At 43.8% G+C, this 24774-nt stretch overlaps 2 protein-coding genes across 2 annotated transcripts in view; both read left to right on the top strand.

Moving 5' to 3' along the window:
* The window catches only part of LOC140899224 (ectonucleoside triphosphate diphosphohydrolase 2), a 31013-nt gene extending 23020 nt beyond the window's left edge, over nt 1-7993 (top strand). Inside the window, exons 6-9 of the mRNA XM_073314300.2 lie at nt 784-1056; nt 2369-2464; nt 4198-4332; nt 5283-7993. Of these exons, the coding sequence (XP_073170401.2) occupies nt 784-1056; nt 2369-2464; nt 4198-4332; nt 5283-5501 (723 nt within the window). The 3' untranslated portion in view covers nt 5502-7993. The remainder of the gene's footprint in view (nt 1-783; nt 1057-2368; nt 2465-4197; nt 4333-5282) is intronic.
* A 1111-nt stretch (nt 7994-9104) lies between these two features.
* LOC140899223 (ficolin-2) lies at nt 9105-24030 on the top strand. The gene is made up of 11 exons (XM_073314299.2): nt 9105-10309; nt 11314-11731; nt 14784-14897; nt 15318-15371; nt 15967-16002; nt 16521-16556; nt 17192-17227; nt 17738-17865; nt 19195-19324; nt 21896-22030; nt 23411-24030. Exons 2-11 carry the CDS (start codon nt 11650-11652, stop codon nt 23656-23658), a joined length of 999 nt encoding a protein of 332 aa, XP_073170400.1. The 5' UTR covers nt 9105-10309; nt 11314-11649; the 3' UTR covers nt 23659-24030.
* Nucleotides 24031-24774: the final 744 nt, after the last annotated feature.

Genomic DNA, 24774 nt, shown 5'->3' with positions numbered 1-24774 from the left:
CTTCTGGCTCTGTCAATCTGTCATGTGCCAGCAATGCCCCTCTGCCATGTACATTGGCCAAACCGGACAGTCTCAACTCAAAAGAATAAATGGACACAAATCAGACGTCAAGAATGATAACATTCAAAAACCAGTCGGAGAACACTTCAGCCTCCCTGGACACTCAATTACAGACCTAAAGTCGCCATTATTCAGCAAAAAAACTTCAAAAACAGACTCCAACGAGAAACAGTAGAACTGGAATTAATCTGCAAACTGGACACCATTAAATTAGGCTTGAATAAAGACTGGGAGTGGATGAGTCATTACACTAACTAAAAACTATTTCCCCGTGCTAATTTTCCCCCTACTGTTATTCACACCTTCTTGTCAACTGTTTGAAAAGGGCCATCCTGATTATCACTACAAAATTTTTTTTTCTCCGGCTGATAATAGCCCACCTTAATCGATTGGTCTCGTTAAGAGTTGGTATGGCAACCCCCATTTTTCATGTTCTCTGTGTATATCTATCTATCTATCTATCTATCTATCTATCTATCTATCTATCTATCTATCTATCTATCTATCTATCTATCTTCCTACTGTATTTTCCACTGCATGCATCTGATGAAGTGGGCTTTAGCCCACAAAAGCTTATGCTCAGATAAATTTGTTAGTTTCTAAGGTGCCACAAGTACTTCTCGTTCTTAGTTTCATTGTATTTTGTCTTTATTTGAAAAGTCCTGTTCAGACTGCAGCACTGCCTTTTGCTCTCTGTGCTCCTGTTTTATCCTCTCCCTCTAGGATGATGGCTACGTGAAATCTGTGTCTAATCCCTGCTGGCCTCTCTCCTATTTCCGGGAAGTGCGGTTCGGTTCTGTGCATACTGGGCCCTGCACTGGAAGTAACGCCTCTTTAAACATACCTACCTCTGAAGATGTGTTTCACGTAAATGGCTCCAGCAACTCTTCCGCCTGCAGGAAACTCATGGGAAGTTTGTTCGACGACTCCTTGTTCTGTGGCTTCTCACAGTGTTCCCCAAATGGAGTTTTCCAGCCCAATATAACTAGATTTCAGGTAAGTTCTCCAGGACATTAAGGTGTGCTTTACGCATGGAGTTCTTAAGAGATGTACCCAGCTCAACATCTAATAAACTTTGTGAGATTGACTAGTATGTATTAGTTCTCTGTCCTCTGCTGGGTGGAATTGGAATTGCTCTGGGTAGTAAATATGTGCAGCACTGCCCTCTACTGGATGGAATGAGACCTATTCTATGGTGTGTCATGGGCCCTCCACTAATAATAGCAACAGATTCTTTTTTAGCTTAAGTGGTAGGGGTCTCCCGTCAAGCCAAGAGGATCTGACGTGTACTGCCTTTTTGAGGTTCCAAACGATGATAACTTTCTGGTTAGTGACAATTCTCAAGTGTCTATGTGGGCATGGGTTTAATGAACCAGATATCCATCATGGGTGTCAGCCAGAGGATCTCTAGGCTAGAAGGCTTTGGCTTCAAGTGCTATGGTGGAACAGAGGCTTAGGCTGTCTGAGCCTGCAGTGAAGTACCAGGGTGCTGCGATTCTGGAGGCGCTATCCTTTCTCATATCTGCTTATTGTTCAGGGGGAAGCTACAGATCCTCTGGCACGTTCTAAACATACTGTAGGGAATTACTTTGATGTGCTGCCCAACATCCCCTCTCTGAACCACAGGTCCTTGTGTCCAGAGTTTTATGGGAGCCAGGGCTGAACATACGACTGCTGCAGCTATTGCACTGCCGGTACCTCACTCCGCTGTCCACAAAGAGCGCTTGGAAAGTTTGAGGGTGAAAGGTGCTAGATGAGACCCGACTCTCTCTTGGGTGCTGCTCTGCATCTAGCAGCTCCAGCCACATCTTTACCATACAAGCTACAAGGGAAAGTAATTCAACGTGGTAGCTGGAGGATCAGATTAACTAGTTACCCTACTCCTGGCCCAGGGAGCCTCCACCAGACCTTTGGTGCAGGGGGGCACGTTGGAGGCATTTTGAGGCTATCAGGGCTGGGAAGAGTTGTGGCCAGCCAGGGCGGTTCTGCACCCCAGTTATTCCCTGCTGCAAGCCCCAGCCGGAGGTCTGGTGCTGAGGAGCTCAAGGGCTGCCCTAGTCCGTGCTAAAGGCCAGAAAAGCAGCTTCCCAGAGACATTTCTATTGTTTGCCCCTTTGTTCAATAACCAGGTGTAATGAATTCTGCTTGATCTCCTGGTGCATGTCATGGAGACATACAGCTACCAAACAGAGACGTGCTGGGAGAGCGTCCTGGGAACATGCCATGTGCGCCCTCATGCCGCTGCCTTGCTTTATTCATTCTACAAACGGGCTGAATTTTCCAATGAGTATTTCTGCTGCTGTTCTAGGTGATTTCTGAGGCTCTGGATCTTGTGAAGAAGATGACACCCTCTACCGACCTGGGCCAGGCAGTCGACGTATTCTGTGGGCTGTCTATGGAAGAGGTGACTGTGAGCTAACCCACTTGTACCATGGGGATAAATGAGGCAGGCAACGCTTTCAGGCAAAACCCGACTCAGACCTTCGGTTATCCTGAAAGTGCTGCGAGCAGGTGACCCCAGCCAAGGGGAGCTCGGGGGTTCTCTTGGGTGCTGGGTTAAGATCTAGCCCATTTCCAAAGCCGTGGGACTTTCAAGAAGTGGGATCCAGTCAATGCAAAAATACTCTAAACCCAGACTCTCTACACACCCTCAGTGGGCCAGATTGTGGTGTTTGTTACAATGGGGCTGAGCAGAGGGACTCCACTGGTGTCACTGAGAAGCAAGCCCAACTTATCTGTTACTTGGCTATTTGGTCTGATGCTCGTGTCAGTATGAGGTATTCTTGTCTCCATGGATGCAGGCAGGGACTGTTTTGCCTCTTTGTCTACACAGCGCATGTGGCAGTCACCTGTCCATACACGGTACTGTGGGAATGGCTATAATGACCTAATGGGTGAGCTTTTCCTTGTACACTTTGTAAAGCATTGCACAAGCCTCTGCTCCATCTTAAGGCAGAGAGAGAAAGTACTAGGAGCAGACACACTCTCCAGCCTCCTCTGTGACAAGGGTGTTTCCAGCTTCTGAAAACAGCTGAATGTAACGAGTCCTGCTTGGTCTTGCTGGGCCAGATTTCCAAGGGCTGAACATCCACAGTCAGGGCCAGGCTTTCCAAGGAGCTCCACACCCAACTTCTGCACAACATGCTGAGCTCTTTTCAAAATCTGGCCGTGATTGTCCGTGCTTGAGCCCTTCTGACAATTCCAGCCATTTTGTGGATCCTCCTGGTAGAAATATTTCCACCTCATTGCTGACACCACCGAGATGTGGCTGGAATGGTTGGGTGGTTCAAGCTGGCTGGAGGTGCCATCTCGCTGTGAATGGGACTTCTCATCAGGAAGTGCACATAGGCTCTTTTGTACCATATGTTTGGGATATCACTGTGAGATCCCAGGTTATAAAAAACTCCAAATCTCCGCAAATGTCAAACATCATCCAATCTAAATTTTCCTGTTTTGTATTTTTCATTTTTATTAGCTTTGTGGTTTGTGGTTGCTCTGTGGCTTCCAAAGACTGCTCAGCATCGGAGAATAGGTACATTGTGCCGAACAAATAGGGTCCCTGACTTTGATATAATCTGTACAGTGTTATGCAGAAGAGAGAGATCACCCATGGGAGCTGTGATCCAAGCTCCTCTCCCTGGGCTTCTCATTTAGTCAAGTGCTCATTCCTTTGTATTAAGGAGTAGAAAGGGGATTTTGACTGGCCCTCCTGTATTTTACATACTTATGTCTCCTGTTACTCTTCTTTCCATACAAAACTATCCTCATCCTCTTGTTCCCTCCCACATGGAGCGCCCCATGACATGAGGTCCTTCAACACCCAGGGGGTCCATGGAGATCCTTCTATGGGGAATTCAAGAGATTTTTTCTTTGAAAAGACAAACAAAAATGAAATGTAAAGTGATTTGGATGAAGAAGGGTCTCTCTCTTCCCTGAGGGTGAACTAAAAGTCTTCAGCTTAGCAGGCTGAAAGAAGCATTCACTTCATAGCCATAAATAAGATGCTTGAGAGCATTCCTGCAATTCAGCAACTGGTGGCACAGAGCAACAAGGACTGGATTTTACCATATTAGGAGCATTCGGAAATGCAGTTAGTGAATATTTACTTGTCTAACTTCTTTTGCAAATGCTGTTAAGCTGAGCAAGAGGTTCCAGATGCGACCAGACAGTCTTGCTGATCACTGTTCCGTATCCACGTTCATCTACCATCTAAGTACAAGGGGATTCCTGTTCGACTTGGACAGCTCTGGCCAGATTACATTCCAGGAGAAGGTCAGTAATGTGATGCTTTAGATAACAGATGTGTCTGTGGGGAGGTAGCTAACAGTGCCTGGGAGGGATATGTCCTCTCCCATGATCATTTTTGAGATATCTTACACGGATGCTGTCATTCCCGGCTGGCAGCAGTTCCTCCCAGGCAAAGGTGATGGGGAAAAATAGTGTAGATAAAATAAGAAATGAGTCCAAACGTTCAGAACCTGAGCTATGCAGCTATACCCCAGTGCTATATTTTTATAAAATAAAGTGACTAGTCTGACAAGCAGGACCATCAACTAAGCCACAGAAAGATGATCATCTCTGTCAGTCACTGTTGTGAAACTTGACAGACATCACGAATGAATGGGTCAAAATTCCAACCCTAACATTGAGCAACTAGTCCTCTATTAGAATGCAGTGTATCGAGGGGTGCAGGACACCATTCGAGGTGGTAGATCAGGGAAGGTGGCCTGGAGATAATTTAAAACTAAGGGCAAAAAGACATCTTCATGGTTTTCTGAGTTGAGAGATGGGCCTGAGTCAAAAAATATCCCAGTCTGTTTCTGGTTTTTGAATGCCTTGCAAAGTTTGGGAGTGTTCACATCTGGAGAGCTAGTGTGGTCTGTTACAGAGCCGGGGGCCAGCTGTGAAATTTGGGTTCAGATTTTGAATAAACTGGGGGGCAGGGTTAGATTGGTTAGACACATCTTTTAAAAGAAAAGTCACATCCCTTCCCTTCCTGCCTTTGGCCAGGACTGGAAGCAGAAGTGCCCTTCAGAAACTAGTAATCTCCCGAGAAAGCCTGGTCTTTTGAGTCTTCTAACCCAATTTTGAGACCAGGATAAAATTAACTAAGCGTTGGGTCTGGGCATTGAGATATCTGTCTGAGCCTCCAGCCCTGGGCTTCACCTATCACTAGTCACCTGCCACGAACCCAGTCTTACTCTGTTGTTTTGTTTCATTAGGTTGGTAACGTATCAGCTGGCTGGGCTCTTGGGTACATGCTGAATCTGACCAACACCATCCCAGAGGATAAGCCGAGCTCCCTAAAAGGGATTGAATATGGGATCTGGCCCTTGCTCTTCATCCTCTTTGTCCTGATGCTCACGGGCTCCTTCACACGCATCGCATACCGTGTGATGGCTAAGGACAATGGGCAGGATGACATTGTGGAAGAACTCTGACTGTTGTCCCAGGGGTTGTCAGCTCTCAGCAGAGGGCAATTACAGGACAGAGAGAATGAGAGCGCACAAAGGAGTGGCCTGAAGAGACGAAGGTCTCTCCTGTGAGATTTCTGAGACTTGGTGGGCTGCTACTAGGCTTCAGCATTGCAAATAGAGATAGCAACTCTCATGCTGCAGGAAATCTGGGATTGCAGTTAGCTGGCAAGCTACACAATTTCCTGGACCTGTGGAATATGAGACGCTGCAGAGCTGTTGCATAGGTGTCAGAAAAAGCTCTTCAGTGTTTACTTTTTTTCATCCAATCACTTTTTCAAGAGACAAACAGCCAGATGGGGCTTCCAGAGTTCGGCATGGTGCTCAGCCAGCTGGGCCTCCCCCCAAGCCAGACTGGCTGTAAACATGTAGTTTACACTGATGCCATAGAAAGTGCCTGGTAACTAGCCCTGAATGCTGGGTACATGCTGGTAGTTGTTTTCTGTGGAGCTGAGGAGGCAGATCCCAGTGGAAGAGATTTGGATTTCAGTCACTCCTTGAGGTACTCTGGGGTATCTCCCTGGCAGTCAGTTACTTCGGATTTGCACCGTGGTGGCGGATAGCAGAATCAATTGGAAATCTGAAAATAATGGAAATCTGGCCTTGCGCTCTTTTGAAACTCTGGCCCACAGAGACCACAATCAGTAGCTTTTGCAGGAAAAATGGCTTCCTGAGCAAGCCTCAAAGCGAAGTGGCACACTAATACGACGATTGTCATCACAATGGAATCAGGACATTCCTGTCAATTCTAGAAGGGCAGAGTGATCAGATATGATCAGATTGTGAAAAGAATTTGCTGTACAAGGTGCTGTTCCCGCCCAGAAGAGCAGATCCTATGTCCACTGATTGGGAACTGAACGTCCTTAAAATTCAGCTGTAATGTAACTGCCAGTTCACAGTCATGTTCCAATTACGAAAGTAGCTTTTCAGTGTTGGTAGTAATTATCTGATTGTTTCAGCATCTTAGTTTTAACAAAGAAAATATCCATGCTCATCTTCCTGACAGCTTCCTCCTTTCTTGTTAGTGGGAATCTTCAAAAATGAATGATCTCTGTTTCTGGCTTTGGTGGTATTATGTTGTGTATTGAGGTAGCACCTGGAGGTTTCAATCAATATCAGGGCCTCACTGTGCTAGCACTGTGAAAACACACAGAGTCAGCCCATCCCAAAGTTCTCGCAATCTAAGTACACAAGAAAGACAAAAGGTGGGAGGGGAAGCTGAGGCCCAGAAGGTGAAATGACTTGCCCAAAATCATGCATCCAGTCAGTGGCAGAGCCAGGAATAGAAGCCAGATCTTCTGATTTCCAGTCCAATGACCTATCCATTAGACCAGGATTAAAGTTAAGCGGTTAGTTTATATTCCAACATCCAAATTTCCTTTGGAGGGCTGCAATGATACCTGAGCACTTCTAGTGTCGTGTGCTATTCCAGTATTCCTGGAACATGGTGCTTCTGGGAATGATGTCACATCGCTGGCCAATCATTGTCTCTGCTGCTTTACCATAATTCTTGGTACTAACCCTTCATACAGTGACATCAATCCTAGGAAGAAACGGTGGTTCTCTAGGTCAGTGGTTCTCAACCAGGGGTACGCAGAGGTCTTTCGGGGGTACATCAACTTGTCTAGATATTTGCCTAGTTTTACAACAGGCTACATGAAAAGCACTAGCGAAGTCAGTACCAACTAAAATTTCATACAATGACTTGTTTATACTGCTCCTATATGCTGTATATGGAAATGTGCTACAGTATTTATGTTCCAGTTGATTTATTTGATAATTCTATGGTAAAAATGAGAAATTCAGCAATTTTCAGTAACAATGAGCTGTGACACTTTTGTATTTTTATGTCTGAGTTTGTAAGCAAGTAGTTTTTAAGTGAGGTGAAACTTGGGGGTACGCAAGACAAATTAGACTCCTGAACGGGATACAGCAGTCTGGAAAGGTTGAGAGCCACTGCCCTAGGTAAAGCCATGGGTACTTTCAAACTCTTGTAAAAGAGCCCAGTGCTATTGAGGAAGTTGCTTTCAAAGAAATGGAAAGGATAAAATAAAATAAAATGTAATCCTTCAACTAAAGACTTTAGAGTGTGATTTTCAAAACTGACTTGGCCAGATTCTTACAGGTATTTAGATGCCTGGGATTTAGGTGCCTAAATACCTTTAACAGTCAGGCCCTGAGTGACTTAAGAACACAAGCTCCAAAATTAAAAGCATTTGTGCTTCTAAGTCAGTCAGGGTACATCTACACTGCAATAAAAATCCTCTCCCCCCTCGCAGGGTTTCAGAGCCCAGGCTCCAGTGCAAGCCTGATCAACTACACTGCAATTTTTAGCCCCAAAGCCTGATACTCCTGAGCCCAAAGCAGATGATCTGGGCCAGCCCAAACTGTGCTGCAGGTCTTTTTTTGCAGTGTAGACGTACCCTTTGGGTAACATTTTTTAAAAGTGTTAAGTGACATAAAAAGAAAAGGAGGACTTGTGGCACCTTAGAGACTAACCAATTTATTTGAGCATAAGCTTTCGTGAGTGAGAGAATATCTTTTATTGCCTTCTGTTAGCAAGAGGGACAAGGTTCTGAGCTACACAGAGCTCTTCTTGTTCACGAGGCCTGGTTGAGACTAGCACAGATTCCCTATTAGAACAACTTTTTATTAAAGTTATACTTAGACATGCAACTCAAAAACAAAAAAAAAGAGCAAACTGAAGGTTCCTACCTCAGCTTTCACTTGGCCCCCAGGTCTTTCCTCCCCGACACTCCACCTGTGGGCTTGAGAACAGCATGAGCTGCCCCAGAAATGTTTGAGCAGCCTTACTGTAATGTACATTTATGAACAATATTTTGGGTGGGATTTTCAAAAGTCTCTAAGTGACTGAGGAGCCTAAGACCCATTTTCAAAATTGAATTTCCATGGGATCCAGGCTCCTAAATACCTATATCCCTTCAGAAAATGGGGCTTAGGCTCCTATGTCACTTAATGACAGGTTTCAGAGTAGCGGCTGTGTTAGTCTGTATTCGCAAAAAGAAAAGGAGTACTTGTGGCACCTTAGAGACTAACACATTTATCTGAGCATAAGCTTTTGTGAGCTACAGCTCACTTCATCCAACGATCTTTTTTCATCTTTTTTTTTTGTTTTTGAGTTGCATGTCTAAGTATAACTTTAATAAAAAGTTGTTCTAATAGGGAATCTGTGCTAGTCTCAACCAGGCCTCGTGAACAAGAAGAGCTCTGTGTAGCTCAGAACCTTGTCCCTCTTGCTAACAGAAGGCAATAAAAGATATTCTCTCACTCACGAAAGCTTATGCTCAAATAAATTGGTTAGTCTCTAAGGTGCCACAAGTCCTCCTTTTCTTTTTGCGAATACAGACTAACACGGCTGCTACTCTGAAACCTGTCATTATGCAAGGCACTGCATTTAGCCGTATGGAGTGGAAATCTATCAACTTCATGAAAAAACTCGTACAGATACAGACAGACATCATCTTCCTTTCCAAATGAAGTGAGCTGTAGCTCACAAAAGCTTATGCTCAAATAAATTGGTTAGTCTCTAAGGTGCCACAAGTACTCCTTTTTTTCTCACTCACATTGTGTCTCTCATATTCTGGGACCAATGCAGCTACAACACTTGCAAAGAACATTTGTAAAAATCCTTGAACTTTAAGACACTCTTTGACATTTCCTCCACGCTGATTTCCACAATGTTTCATTGTTCTATATCGCCCTGGGGATAAACACTGCAATCACATTCCAGCAGGGGTCATGTCCATCCATACCCTATCTCCAGCTGTTGTAAACAAAGATAGGTTTCCTTTCGTAAACTAGGCAGATTAATATGGATGTAAATCCCTCAGTGCCTCCCTCCCTTTGTGTCCTACTAAATCTATTTTTGCCTTCTAGTGTTAAGTGGAAGGAAAGGAATTTGGGTAGTAGCCAATGCTCTTACTGCTGTAATAAGGCTCTTAAGGCTCTTAACAATAAAACAAATCTCCCTGAAAACTCAGTCCACCCCAATAACATTAGTGCAATCAGCCCTGAGGGAGCAGAGCCAGGTAATGTAAGAACGTTGAAGGGATGGGTTTCACGTCATCCTGCTACAGGAGAGACCCGGGTTCCAAAGAAACCTCAGAACACCTGTTTTTGGACCAGTGAAGACTGAGCATGTGGCAGAGGCAACAAACTGGGTTTCCAGGAGCAGGGGGACTGGTGTGGAGGAAAAGATGTAAACTTCCCTGTTTATGGAGTTCTCTTCTGCCATGGAGCAAGTCTGAGAAGGTGGAGGAATGGAAATGGTAGCAGGTAGACACAGCGGAGTTAGTGGAAGAAGGCAGTTCTGACAGCAGAGAGATGGATAGCAGGCTGTGCATTGGTCTCAAGGAAGAGGGCTCCAATCTATAGGGAACCAGGGGGAGAAATGAAAGGACCAAAAGGGATACATCACGGCAGGCACCTTTACTGGTGTCCATATGAAGCATGGCTCTTGTCAAGGTTGAGGGCTGGCTCAGAGTGCTAACCCACCTCCTATTCTGCCTGTGCTCTGCTCAGGTGCTAGGTAAAGGCGCACTAGGGAGTCTCTTACTGCCCAGTCCTGCAAACCCTCGCTCATGTGACTCATCCCTTTAATTTCAGTTAGACTACTCAGATGAACCAGAGTTCACAGGATGGGTTTCTAAATGCTTATCTAACCTGATCAGAGATCTTACAACTATGCCACCACCAAGCAGGATTCCTTGATGAGCAAAACAGTGACAAAAATTGGATGAAAAACACCTTGGCTGGTTAGTGTCTGCCTTGGTGCACTATGTATCTGGTGTACTATGATTAGGGGTCTGGAACACATGAGTTATGAGGAGAGGCTGAGGGAGCTGGGATTGTTTAGCCTGCGGAAGAGAAGAATGAGGGGGGATTTGATAGCTGCTTTCAACTACCTGAAAGGGGGTTCCAAAGAGGATGGCTCTAGACTGTTCTCAATGGTAGCAGATGACAGAACGAGGAGTAATGGTCTCAAGTTGCAGTGGGGGAGGTTTAGGTTGGATATTAGGAAAAACTTTTTCACTAAGAGGGTGGTGAAACACTGGAATGCGTTACCTAGGGAGGTGGTAGAATCTCCTTCCTTAGAGGTTTTTAAGGTCAGGCTTGACAAAGCCCTGGCTGGGATGATTTAACTGGGAATTGGTCCTGCTTCGAGCAGGGGGTTGGACTAGATGACCTTCAGGGGTCCCTTCCAACCCTGATATTCTATGATTCTATGATATCCACAAGATGTGGTCCTTCAGAGCCAGGATGTGCTAATAGTCCAAACGTTTTGGAATTGAGGATTTTTTTTTTAAGATACCTGCCACAGAAGGGGGTTGTTGTTCTATTGGTGGGTCTTTATTCAGGGCCTGATCTATTGAAATCAATGGGAGGGTTTCCACTAATTTCAGTGTTGTTTGGCTTGGATCCTAAAGTAGGTGGCACAGTCCATTAGGAAGAATCCAACTATTATGAGGCTTAATGCGTCTCTGGAAGGTGCTCACACACCAAGATGATGGGCCTGGTATAAGAACCTGAACAGAGCAGAATACAAATGTGTATGTGTGTGACCAAAATTATACAAATACCCAGAGCATGGCTGGGCATTGCTGCTGATTTATAAAGGGCAAGAGATTTGAATGTGGTAACCAGTTATACAGTACCCGCTGCATGAAAGTGACGTGTCGGAGGTGTATTTAGTTCCTTAGTTGTGGGTTAGTTCCTCAGAATTTTGGAATTAAGCTCCTAATAACCCTCTCCCCGACAGCTCTACATTCAGTGTAAATCCCCCGGCTCACCAAAGGGAAACCAGAAGACTGGAACCAGAAGGCCACAGGAGGTTTTATATTTAAAAAAAAAAAAAAGTGTCAACCCTTTTGAGGATTTCCCTGCACCCAGGTGGCAACACTTCCTCTACAGTGATCTCGGCAGGGGAAAAAACTGGACTATGGAGACTGGCTGAGGAGACTGAGAGGTCAGAGGTGGAGCTTAATATTATAATTTGTGTTGCCTGGAAAACTCTCACAGCTCTGAAATGCTAAAGCAGAGGAGAGGGCAGTGAGAAGACGAGTGGAGCTGCCGTTGCGGAGACCAGCAACTGGCCATGGGGAGGGCTGCCCAGCAAACCCTCCTCGCCGTACTCTGCCTAGCAGCTGTGGTTTGTGAGGCTCAGGACACCTGCCCAGGTGAGTGAGGAACAAAGCTGTTACCTTTTAACAACATGGGTCCGACTAGCTACTTTGCAGTAGTTACTGTCCACCCCTGATGGTGAAGCACCACTGAAGACTCGCCTGCAGTGAGGTCTCAGGAAGGGGAATCAGGGCGAAGGAATCAGGCACAGTTCATCTCATGGGATTTCTAAGAAATACTCCCCATAGGAGAGAGGAATCTGGGAGCTAGGGGAGCAGGGTCCCAGCCTCCAAACCCCAGAGAACTGTGGAGAAAGGAAGCTCCTCCACAGTGCTGCACAGCCTCCCCCATGCTTCTCAGTAGCATGGCTCTCTGAGTGGCCACCCCGCCATGCTTATCCGCCTTACTGTTCCTCTTTGGGAAGGGGATGCTGTGGAGGGGGAGTTAGTGTTGATGGGAAATTCCCTAGGTCCCAAACGGAGCATGTTGCTGGGAGCATCTGCCCCCCTAGTTCCATTCCCTCATTACCCCAGAGCCAGGGGGCCCTAACTCCATGGAGCACGTAGAGAGGACTTTCTGCTGATTTCTGAGGAACAGCGGGGATCACACACAATACAGCAGAGCTCTGAACAGGGAGGAACCGGACACATTAGACTCACTTCATAGCTTCCAGCTTCTCCCCATTAGTATTGGGATCTTCTCTGGGCTGTGGCAGACCTGGGGAGGTGGGGATGAGGGAGACAAGGCTGAAAAATTCCCAGTTACTAAGAGGGAACCTTGAAAGACTCCCCTTCTCAAAATGAAACCATCTCCAATAGCATCCCAAGCTGCTCCAATTCTGGCTCATTAATCATCCTCATGAAATCAAACACTTGCTTATGTGCCAGCCCCCACAAAGCCAATGTATGGGCCACACAACACTGTTTCCTCATTCCCTTGCCCCTGGGAGGTACTACCCAGAGTTTTGCAATTAATGTGGAATCTAGAATAAGGGGGAAAATGCAGCTGTACTAAAGCACATACAAAACACAGTCATCTTTTATATTAAGGTTCCATTATTAAATGATTAACTTGTTTTAATACAAGGCTTGTCTATGGTTACAGATTGTTATAGAGTCTGTTAAGTCAATGGGGTGCTTACCACGTCTTAAATCAATAATATGAATGATTATTTACTGTAATAAACCTTTGAATAAAACCATCTATAACATCTTCTGCTGACGTGTTTAGAACCATCTATAACACATACTACATGGGTTTCTAATGTGCTTATAACATCTCTTCAACATTTATAAATGGCACCTTAGTACAACATGTGCACCAAAAGATGCTGATTACAGGCTCTATTACCCTCTGCACCTGGATACAAGTAGCTGGGAAAGCCGTTCCTGCTCCCCATACAGACTTGCATTGATTGAGCTATTTGGGGATGGATAGTTTTTATTGCAGGTTCAGGCTGCTATAAACCAACAGAACCCATGAAATTCAGAGGCGCGGCTGTTAATTTTCAATCCATTCTATTGTTCCACAGACTTTCAGTTCAGAAAGTATTTTAAAATGTTCAAGACTTGGAATTTTCTAACATGTTATATATATTTAAATCCCCCCTCTTAATACACATTCTTGTATAAACCTCGTTCCTAGATCACCTTCACAAATGGCTTCCAGCTTGTAAAAAACTAAAAGCTCTGGTAAGAAAGGGTGAGATACTAACCAATATGTTACATCACCAACACAGACATTGAAAACAGGGAAAAGAACAGTAAAGCCATCAGCGAACAACTTCCAAGCAGAATCCCAGACTCAAAACATGCTTCTCACACCTCAAGTTTCCTATGTGTTGTAATGTTGGCAATTTCTGTTTGGAGGAAGTTGCTGATGTCTTCATTGTTCATTTCCCTGTTCTAATACTATTCAGTATTTGCATAGGTGATGTCTTGTATGGGTTAATAACTGTAACTTTCTCACAATGTGGCTTTATAAAATGTTCCTGGATCTTTTTCTAACCCTGATCCTGCTGTTATATCAACCTACAATTGTTGTGTTCATGGCATACACAGAGAGAGTTAGAGCCCCTTAGAACTTAAAGTGACAGCTTCTAATTTTAACACAGTTGTCAATGCATCAGTGTTTTGGCTAGATGGACTGGTGTTAATTGGCAAAGCTCCACTGAAGTCAATTTGCCAGTTTACAGCAGCTGAAGATCTGATCCTTTTACCCCTTTCTTTCCTGCAGCCTTGTTTTGAAAACTGCTGTTCACACAATGAAGGACTGTCATGGTCATGTACTGTACAGGCAGTCCTCGACTTTACAACGTTCGACTTACAACAAACAGCACTTATGACATTTCTGAATTTACACCCTGCTTTGACTTAAGACAATTGGTTTAGACTTTGAGGCTCGGTCCCACAGTGGAGTGGATTGCGGTTCTGAGTTACGACGTTTCGATTTACGACGCAATTTTCAGGAACTAATTGTGTTACGAGTCCAAGGACTGCCTGTACTGTGTTAAAGATTTGCCATGTTTAAATGTAATATCATCTCTGAAATCATGGATGAAATCATCTTTACTTTATGCAGGTGTCATGAACATACCACCCCCATGTCCCCTTCTTCATCTTTACTAGAGGGACCAAAGTGTTTGTTTTTTAAACTTCTTTTTCTAAGGGCTGACTTTTAAACAATTATAACTCAAACTAGTGGACTTCGCAGAAACTCCATTCTATGTACCGAATTAGTGCTGTAAATTTGGGGATGATAAATTACATGACACATATGTAAGAAGGAGGCTTAATCCCGACTTTAAATGCAAATCTCAATGCAGTCTGGACTATGGAAGCTCTTGAAACTTCAGTTTGCGAGCAAGAGGAAATATGGACTGAGAGGACAGGGTAGTTTGAACCACAGAGGGACAGGCCAGAAAACCCACAGCCTGACAGGGAGTTTGGGGCAGAGGCTTTCCACTCTGACTCTACCTTCCCCCACGGTCCAAAGAAGATTCTTCTGCAGCCCTCCACAGTGGGAACCACAGAGAATTCCACCTGGAATTCACATTTGCAGAACATCCCATATCCTCCGTGTCTGATAAATATTATTTTATGTCTCCAGAAGTGAAAATGGTGGGTCTTGGTGGTAATGAGAAGCTCGCTATTCTGCAAGGATGCCCTGGTGTTCCTGGTGCCACAGGTCTCAAAGGAGAACCCGGAGCTGCAGGAATGAGAGGTACTTTCCTCAGCATTGAGTGAGAATTGGCTTTGGATGGTGCAGGCACAAACATGAATTACTCAATAAATAACAGGTTTCAGAGTAGCAGCCGTGTTAGTCTGTATCTGCGAAAAGAAAAGGAGGACTTGTGGCACCTTAGAGACTAACAAATGTATTTGAGCATAAGCTTTCGTGAGCTACAGCTCACTTCATCAGATATAACCATAGTGTTGCTGATTAAAAGACCATGTAAATTACATGCAGGATTTGACCAATATCATCAACTGATGAAAACTGGCTTGGTTCCATTCGCTTCAGTGTCCTTTTTCATTGCCTGAGGATTCAGCCAGAAAGGGTAGAATTGGGAGCTCAGATCTGTTCTAATTTCTTCTGTGTTTGAAAATATAAAATGTTTAAATTCATTCTCTGTGTTTGTAGGAGAAAAGGGAACTCAGGGGAGCCCTGGGAAGATGGGACCAGCTGGAGAGAAAGGTAAAGTAATAAAAAGACTAAGTAAATTTGTTTAACTACCATCAAATAATTTTTAACATTTGAATTTTCCTTTTATGAAACATTTAACAATACCCCTCCTCCCATCTTTCTCTCAATTTAGAGCATGAATCAAATTTAGGCCTCTCTTTGTTTTATGACTCACTCATGAACTGTTCCTAATTGCTAAGAATGTATCCATTATTCCTGGTGTTCACCAAAGTATTCTCAGCCGCTGGCTGTTTTGTGAAATGCTTGCTACAGGCATTGGTAATTTATGATGTGGAGTCACGGGATCTAGTTGACTGAAACCTTTTAATATGAGAGTGATGACTGAAGAACTTCTGGTATGAATTCATGCAGTCTGCAGGACAAGTAAGTAGTTTCATTAATACTAGCAGTGATCTAAATATTCATGAACAGCAAATAGTCGGACTCCATTGAATGGACACTAATGACATTTTGGGCCATTTTTTCACAAACAAATTCATAGATCTGTGTTTTCAGTATTCACCCAGCTCTTATCCCAATAGAACCTCAGTTCTAAGCTTTCATTGAGATTGCTACGTCTCTGTTCATTCTTTCCATTTTCCACCAGGAGAGAATGGTGACATTGGTGTTCCTGGTCTGAAAGGTAAGAGACCTCCAATAATTTTTACTTGTTGAGCTATACTCCTGTCTTTTATGCTGTTATCCTTAGTGATAGAAACTGAGTCAGTAGGGAGTGCAGTTGTGACATGCTAAGAGTTTTTCAAAGAACTCTGCACCCAATGCGTCCCAGAGTCAATGGGAGTTGGGCACTTAACTTTTTTGGTCTCCTTTGGAAATTCCAGCCTTCACCTCAAAAATAAAATAAAAAGAGCCCACCCCAACATACACAGTTGCCCAAATTACACTCTTATTTGTACTCGTTCAACTCGGATGAAGTCAGGGGGGTGGTACTGATGTGAAAAAGAATTTGTCCCTCTCTCCTCTGTGTCACACTTATCAAACTCTGGAAGGGTTAATATTTTTTCTATGGGGTGATGTAGGGGAACTGGGGTTTTACACCAACATGGAATTAATAACAAATGCTGGGATGAGCACTCAGATCAGGATGCTGTCTCTTGGCTGTGTAATGATTTGTTCCTGTGTGTTTTTTGGTGTTTTTAGGAGATAAAGGAGACAGTGGAATACCTGGAACTATAAGTAAGAACATCTGCAATTTCTTTTATGGCAAGAGTATAATTTGATTTCATTTTAAAAGAAGTACACTTGAACCTCTCAGGAAACTTTCAGAGTGCAATTTGTTTGCACACAATACTGAATTTGTTAATATCCCTGGAGCTGATGAGCTATCCAAGAGTGTGAAAAAACTTCAATAATTAGAGATGAGCATGGGCTGTCACATGTGCATCTGCATTTGGATCGAGAACTGATCTCCCCTGAAAGTTTGGGGAGGCTCAGATCACAGCCAATGTGTGAAATTATGCTACTTTGGTGCAGAAGGAACTAAAGGGATAAAATGTATTTCACACCCTACAATTGCCTGAATATTTCCCAGCTTGTGAAGAATGTTAGGTAAGGTGTAACTGGATGTTATTTTTATGGATGAGGGTGTGGGAAGTAAAATCTATGGCTGGAGAGAATTTAGGACACTGATCTTTGTCTAGGGAAGGACTTGTCTCCACATACTGGTAGCTGGGGTTAGAGATGCGTTAAGATGCTTTACTGTCTCTTAACTCATGATACATACATGCCTTGTGGCCTGAGCAGGAGTTTAGGAAAATATCATTCTTTTCCTGGTTTCAATCCCCCTTCCTTCTGTTTGCCTTCCTGAACAGCTGAGGAGGAGCTGAAGGACGTACACTGTAAGACAGGTGAGTGTTTCCTAGAATCACATTACTTGAGCTGTCAACTCATCCCATTCAAGGGACCTGGAGGTCAGCTCACAGGGTAGAGACACAGTCAAAGGTGCTTGGAATTCATTCCGACTTCTGTAGCAACTAGTGTAACTGACACCTCTTTCTGATATGTTAGCATTATTGACTTACATGCGTTTGTTATACCAGAAACCCTCCTGACTATAATACAAGCAGGTAATCCTGTAAAATGGGCTAATGACTAAAAGCCACTGTGGATCCTTGTGTACATTTCTATATGAAGTCTGAAGGAGTCAGTTTAATCGGGAATGTACCGTTTTGCTGATGTCTTTTCAAATAGAAGTCAGGACTTAGGAAAGCTGTTTAAAAAGAAATCCAGTACTCTAGGGTTTGGAAAAGACAACTATTTGAAATTCCTAGTTCCTTGAAAAGGGATCAATGATGCTTGTGTAATTATCCATTCCAGCAAGTAATTTATTTATAACATTAAATTACCATCCTCTCCAGGAGCGAAGAACTGCAAGGAGCTGTTAGCCAGAGGGAACATCATGAGCGGCTGGTACACCATCTACCCCCATGACTGTAACACCATGACTGTGCTGTGTGACATGGACACAGACGGAGGTGGATGGATAGTAAGTGAGAACAAATCATGGAGTGCTCGTTCTTGCTGCCATCAAAGCCAATGCAAATCATTGATGGATTTCACAGGGCGTGGGATGGGGCCAAGGGTTTGCTCAAACAAGTCAGTTCCTAGAAAGGACATCAACCATGTGAAGGCATTTGTAACCTTGGTTGAAAATGAAATCTATTTCTTTGTGCTGTCCCAGTGATACATGTTCACTAGGAGCAGGAGTTCAAACAGAAACTTCCCATCTTGGCAGTGTGTTTAAGATAAAATTGAGGCTGAACTGGGAGCTTGTTTAAATCTGTTCTGTTAGAATTTGGGGGAAGAGGAGGTGCACAAGGTGAGGAAAAAAGTGAGGAGCTGATGGTGTTAAGGGAGTGAGGTCTTACAGGTTCTGGTTACCTTTGTATCCAATACCTATCGCCATATAAAAGAAAAACCCCGTAGTCCACTGTGTTAAATGGAGTTGAAAGAGGAGGGAAAATATGTGCAATGCAGATGAATTCTGTTTCACTAGGAATTCACAATTGCAGAATTTGGCTTATTTACAAATCAGAATAAAACTTGAAAATTTTAAAATTCTCCAAATGAATATTCTGATTTTTGTTTTGTTTTGGATCAATCAAAAACGTTTCATTTAGCTAACATCAGCACAAGTGTGTCATTTTGATTTTGACTTTTGTTTATATTATAATATATAGTACAAGAGGTTGAGAATTCAATACAATTTTATGAAGCATTTCAGTTTCAATGGGACTGCATTTTCTGACCAGCTTTTAATATTTTATTCTTTTAACTTCCAATTTCCCTGTTAAGCCTATTAACACAGCAGTGGGAGGATTTCCCTTTTTGGTGCTAAGGCACCAGGTGCTCAGAAAGTTTCACTTGCACAACTGGAACATGGCTGTAGACAAGCTCCTTATCGGTCATTTTTGTCCGCAGCTGCTATCTTATGTCACTTATTTATGTAGAAGTAATTCCTTAGCTTTCCAGCATGTAAGAGGTGAAATTGTATTAGTTCATTGCTTTAGACTTCTATTTGTGGGCTCGATGCAGAAAGTACTGGGTGAGATTCTATGGTCCATGTATGGAGGAGACCTTCCTGGCCTTAAAATCTATGAATCTGTTACAGCATCTATCCACTTTGTCAATTTTCAAAACAGATGAAAATAAGTACCAGTAATTAAATGCCAATCTGAGCTCTCATTTATATCCTGTGAGGCAGAGTAGAATTTGACTAGTTTAATAGTGACTGTGGATGCTTTAAAATTCTGCTCTGGTACTCTTGCTTTGTTCAGGACAGAAACTGACCTGCATCCCTTTCATTTCCCCACAGGTGTTCCAGAGGCGGGCAGATGGTTCAGTGGATTTTTTCCGTGACTGGCATTCATACAAGAGAGGTTTTGGCAGCCGCCTGACAGAATTCTGGTTGGGAAATGACAATATTCACCTATTAACCTCTTTTGGTAACTAAACAACATGCATCGTGTGCACTTTTCCCCACCAAGTTCTTGCTCTGTACTTGATTGTAGAGTGTTCTCTTTATAACTTTAACTAGGCTCTCTGATAAGGAAAAGGACAGTCCAGCCATAGGTCAGCTACTGACTTTCCTTATTGTGTGTTTTTCTAGAGAGAGATGGATTTAAGGTGGCGGTTGTGATGGGTTCCCCCTGGGGTGCAACCTGGAACTGGGGTACCACTGAGCCCTCTGACTCACCAGCCTGGTCTCCCTCTCTGCACTGTGCTGCTGTGCCAGGCTCCCAGTCCTACACTCCCACCAGCATTCACACAGGCAGGGACACACCCAGTTGTATGCAGGCTTTGGCCAGCCGCTATATGAACCAACAATAGAGAGGCTGCAGCCAAAATTACCCCCAGCATCCCAGCCCAGGACCCCAGAGCTGTACTTTTCTGCTCTGGTCAAAATCCCAACCAGTATGAATTTATTACTCAGTTCTCCTCTCCCTCAATGTGGAGAGGAATATGCACACTTGTGGTAACCAAGCTGAGATTTTTCCCTAGACACTTCACTTAAAGGCACACTGGTTTAGGTTAAAATATAAAGCAAGTTTAATAGCTACAAAAAGATAGATTTTAAATTATTATAAGTGATAGCAAACAGATCAAAGCGGATTACCTAGTAAATAAACAAAAACGCAAACTAAGCTTAACATACTAGAAGGATAGATTTAGAATGAACAATCTCTCGGCCTGACTGATGATACAAGCAGGCTCGCAGATTCTCAAGGCACAAGCTGCACTTGCTTTGCAGGTTGGGATCCCCACCCCCGTTTCAAGTCCTTTTCTTTCAGAGCTTTTCTCAGGTGTTCAGTTGTGGGGGAGTGAAGAACAACTGATAATGTCACTTCCTGCCTTATATAGCTTTAGCATATGGAGGGAACCCTTTGTTCCAAAAACAGTTCCCAGCCCAGTTTGTGGAAAAATACAGGTACCGAAAATGGAGTCCAGAGTCATGTGGTCTGGTCACATCCCCCTCCAGAGTCATAGCAGCCATTACTTACAGGCTGTCTTGAGCGTTCTCAGGAAGGCTCACTGGGTGGTGGATGAGCTTCTCCTAAGGCCTATTGTTTTTCCTAATGGCCCATTATCTTGAATAGGCCCTTCCCAAGCAGCTGTCTAAGCTGGTAGCATTTTGCCTAGTGGGTGTCACCCAAGTGTAACTACATGTGAAATACAGATCCCTAGTCAATATTCATAACTTTAGATACAAAAATGATGCATGCATACAAATAGGATAATCATATTCAGCAAATCATAACTTTTCCAATAAGAAAAGGAGGACTTGTGGCACCTTAGAGACTAACCAATTTATTTGAGCATAAGCTTTCGTGAGCTACAGCTCACTTCCACAGTATGCATCCAATGAAGTGAGCTGTAGCTCACGAAAGCTCATGCTCAAATAAATTGGTTAGTCTCTAAGGTGCCACAAGTACTCCTTTTCTTTTTGCAAATACAGACTAACACGGCTGCTACTCTGAAACTTTTCCAATGACACCTTACATGACTCCTCTTGTACAAAATGCATAATAATTATGCCATAATCATACCATAATAATATTACTATGGTGAATATGGGTCATAGTGTCACAGCGGCTGCCATCCCATAATTGTTAAGGTTCACTATTAATTCTATGCAAAGCCATAACATGTTAAATGCTGGTAATAGTGGACATGCATGTTACAAAAAAGGGTTCTTTTGTGAAATCTCATTGGACCAGCTAACACTGTAGCTCTGGTGGCTCCAGTCAGGGCCTGGTAAATAGAGTGATGAATCAAATGGCAAATATTCCTTACCAGAAATTCCTATCTTCTCCTGCCTATGAGAGACAGATGGACTGGCTGACCAGACTCCAGAACATAGAGCACTAGAGGCTGTTCTGTTTATGCCCTTCTTGTTTGAGTGTTGATTCTTGGTCTCAAGTTAAGGAAGAGCATGTACCCAGAGACTGCTGATTTTTCTTACTGTGGCAAACAGGAACTCTAAAAATAACGCAGGAAATGTAGAGAAGGCTTTGTTTTGCAAAATCTGGGCCTCCTGAGAACTTTCTTTCCAGTTGCCCATAGCCCTTCTCTGTCCCTCCCCAAACCAGTTGATCAATCAAGTTTTCAACACATTAGCAACACACCTTAAAAAGTCATTATTGCTCTGCAAGTAGGGGCTAATGAAACCGATTTCAAATATCTTCTTGCTTAGCAGCTAGCATTCAGTCATACATAACCAGCGAAGGTTTCGAGGGTTTCTTTATAGTTGCTTCTAGTTTTTCTGGCACTTAGATGTAAATGTATCCACTAAGATGTAAATATAACCAAGATAAGAGATGCAACCTACCATCCAGGATGGGTCAGCAATAAATCCAGTGGAAAGGAGGAGATTTTGGTGTCAGAGCTGAAGGGAAGGGTGCTGCTGGTTTGCCTCTATTAGAGGTGAGGTGAAGTTGAAGGAACTCCTAAAGATGCAAAATGTGGATGGAATGTGTGATGAGCTATTTTCTTTCTTTCCAATTTGTTTCCATTAGGAGATAATGAACTTCGCATTGACCTCACAGATTTCGATAACATCCATGCATTTGCCAAGTACAAGTCATTCAAAATTTTAGGAGAGACTGAAAATTACAAGCTGATTCTTGGAGATTTCCTTGGGGGTAATGCAGGTAGGTGCCATACATGGTCTCTACATTTCATAGCACAGAGAAATGCTACAATGCCATTGGAGGTGTACAGAATCCCACAACAAAAGTAAATTAAACTTCTCATCTACAATTACTCTGCCATTTCCTAAGGCTAAATCTTGAAGTTATTACCCTCTCCTACTCAGTCCTTAGTCAGGCAAACTCCCATCAAAGTCACTGGGCATTTTACCTGAGTCAGGAGCTCAGAACGTGGTCCAGATAAATGGCAGGTGAGCGTCATTACAGATGGAAAGTTATTCAGATAAAAGAAGAGCAGAGCTGAATCTTCACCGCAAACTCAAATGGATCCTGAATTGGACCTTTGAGGTTAGAAAAAGTTTGTTTAGCTGTATTTATGATGTTCATGAATTGCTGCTCCACCTGACTTAAACTGAGAGTAGAGGCAGAAAGAAGTAGCAATCTCACACAGGAGCCTTGCTACGGGAGTAAAACTGACTGGAAAAGGGAATGTCCATGTAATGTGAAATTCCAGATTGCTGACATTTTGTTACTTATCAGAATGCGACACTAATAGTGTGAAATTTCTGGTGGAACCAAACAGTCTATTTGGCATCCACCTGCCCGCTGGGGAGCTGGGGAGCCTGCCCACCAGGGAGCTGAGGAGCTAGCTGTTTTGTTGTCTAAACTCGATCTCACACTCTGGTTTGATATGGGTCCATTTTCGGGGCTCCTGTGTATAATCTCTGGTTCTAAATGGATTCTCAACTCATCCCATCCTTCTCCAGAGGAATTTGGCCATGGTCCTGTTGGGTTTGCTGCAGTCAACAGCCATGATCTTTGAAGTGCCCGTACTGTTATTGTTTATTTATATCATGATAGCGCCTAGAGGACCGAAACGAGATCAGGTACTGTTGTACTATCAGTTAATCGGTTCTGTACATGGTAAGAGAAGTGGCAATCTCAATAGACAAGGCAGGGGGTGCAGGTAAGGAATTATGATTTACAACTAAGGAACTGAAGTGCCGAGGTATTATGACTGCCACTTTCAGAGAGGCTTAAGGTACCCAACTCCCGTTGACTTTCTAGCGACTTGTCCCAGGTTACCCAGGAGGTGTGTGACAATCCTAGTCCTAGTCAGGTGACTTAGCCACAGGCGTTCTGTGGAATACCTGCACCTCAGAAGAGCTGGAGGTGGTATGTAACCCAGCACCTGCTGCATCAGGAACCCAGATGGAAGCGGTTAAATTGAGCTTCAGACTTCCTTCTATAGTTCCAGGGATTCCGAGTGCCTCATGAAAGGGGGAAATGGACAGCACGACTCCAGGAATGTTAGATTTGGCCACTGAGGAACTAAACTGCCTGCGACCTGCCATAAACAGTGGTTTCATTTACGTCACACAGGGGATTCGTTATCCGGCCACAACAACATGCTGTTCTCCACTAAAGACCGACAGCAAGATCCTGGTTCGAACGCATGTGCAACAACCTACAAGGGGGCCTGGTGGTACAGTAGCTGCCATTCTTCCAACCTGAATGGGATGTACTGGCTGGGAGCCCACAGCAGCTTTGCAGACGGGGTGAACTGGCAGGCAGGCAAAGGGTACAACTACTCCTACAAACGGTCCGAAATGAAATTCAGGCCCGTTTAGCCCAGCAGGAAGGCAGGCGATCACACAGCAGTGAGCGCATCACAGGAGTAAACTTATTTTGTATGCCACTACGTGTATATCAATAATTTTGAGTTTCTTCCCCCTCTCCTTAAGATTGCTACTTTCTTCTGGCACCTGACTTGCTATTGCATAGTGGCTTTTTTTTTTTTTGAGCTGTGAATCTAAATATAACTTTAATAAAAGTTTGTTCTAATGGGCAATCTGAGCTAGTCTCAACCAGGCCTCGTGGTGCTTTTGCTTTGTTTTTTTATTGTGGATATAGAATGTTACACTTTGTTACACAGTCAACCTTACTTTACCTGCCAGCTGAGGTTTTCCATGGTTCATCTAGTGGCAGTGCAAGGTGGGGAGAGACAGAGTTATGGATCAAAGGGTTTGAGAACAACTGGAAATCTTTCACACGCTGTCTGCTCTGCATTGCTGATCATTTTGAGAACTAAATAAATCATTTCTTTATAATGGAACTGAGGCTGCACTTCTTTGTTTCCAGATAATTAGGGCTGACATAGGAATATCCTTCTGAGCAGGTTTCTGTTGTCCAGATAATGAGCATCCCCATTCTGCAATCCTATACAAAGGTCATGCGGAAGGGCTTCTGCAGGAGGGGCATGGTGTCTTGTTGGCCTGATTCTTACAGGTATGTAGGTGCCTGGGAGATAGGTGTCTAAATCCCTTTAACAATGTGGACCTGAGTGACTTAGGAATACAAGTTCCATTAAAAGTCAATGGCATGTGTGCTTCTAAGTCATTCAGGGTATGTCTACGCTGCAATAAAAAACCCATGACACCAAGTCTCAGAGCCTGAGTCAGCTGGGGCTTGGGATTCAGGCTGCAGGGCGAAAAATTGCAGTTTGCATTTGGCCTGGAACCCCTCTGAGACTGTCCCTCCTCACAGGGTTTCAGAGCCCAGGCTCCAGACCAAGCCTAAAAGCCTACACTGCAAGTTTTAGCCGGGCAGCCAGAGCCCCGTGAGCCCAAGTCAGCTGATCTGGGCCAGCCCCAACTGTGCTGCAGGTATTTTATTGCAGTGTAGACATACCCGTTGGGTAACATTTTAAAAAAGTGCTAAGTGATATAGCAGCCTAAGCCCCAGTT

Source organism: Lepidochelys kempii, chromosome 16 (genome assembly GCF_965140285.1).
Source record: "Lepidochelys kempii isolate rLepKem1 chromosome 16, rLepKem1.hap1, whole genome shotgun sequence".
Lineage (NCBI taxonomy): Eukaryota > Metazoa > Chordata > Testudines > Cheloniidae > Lepidochelys > Lepidochelys kempii.
This window is presented reverse-complemented; position numbering and strand designations above follow the sequence as displayed.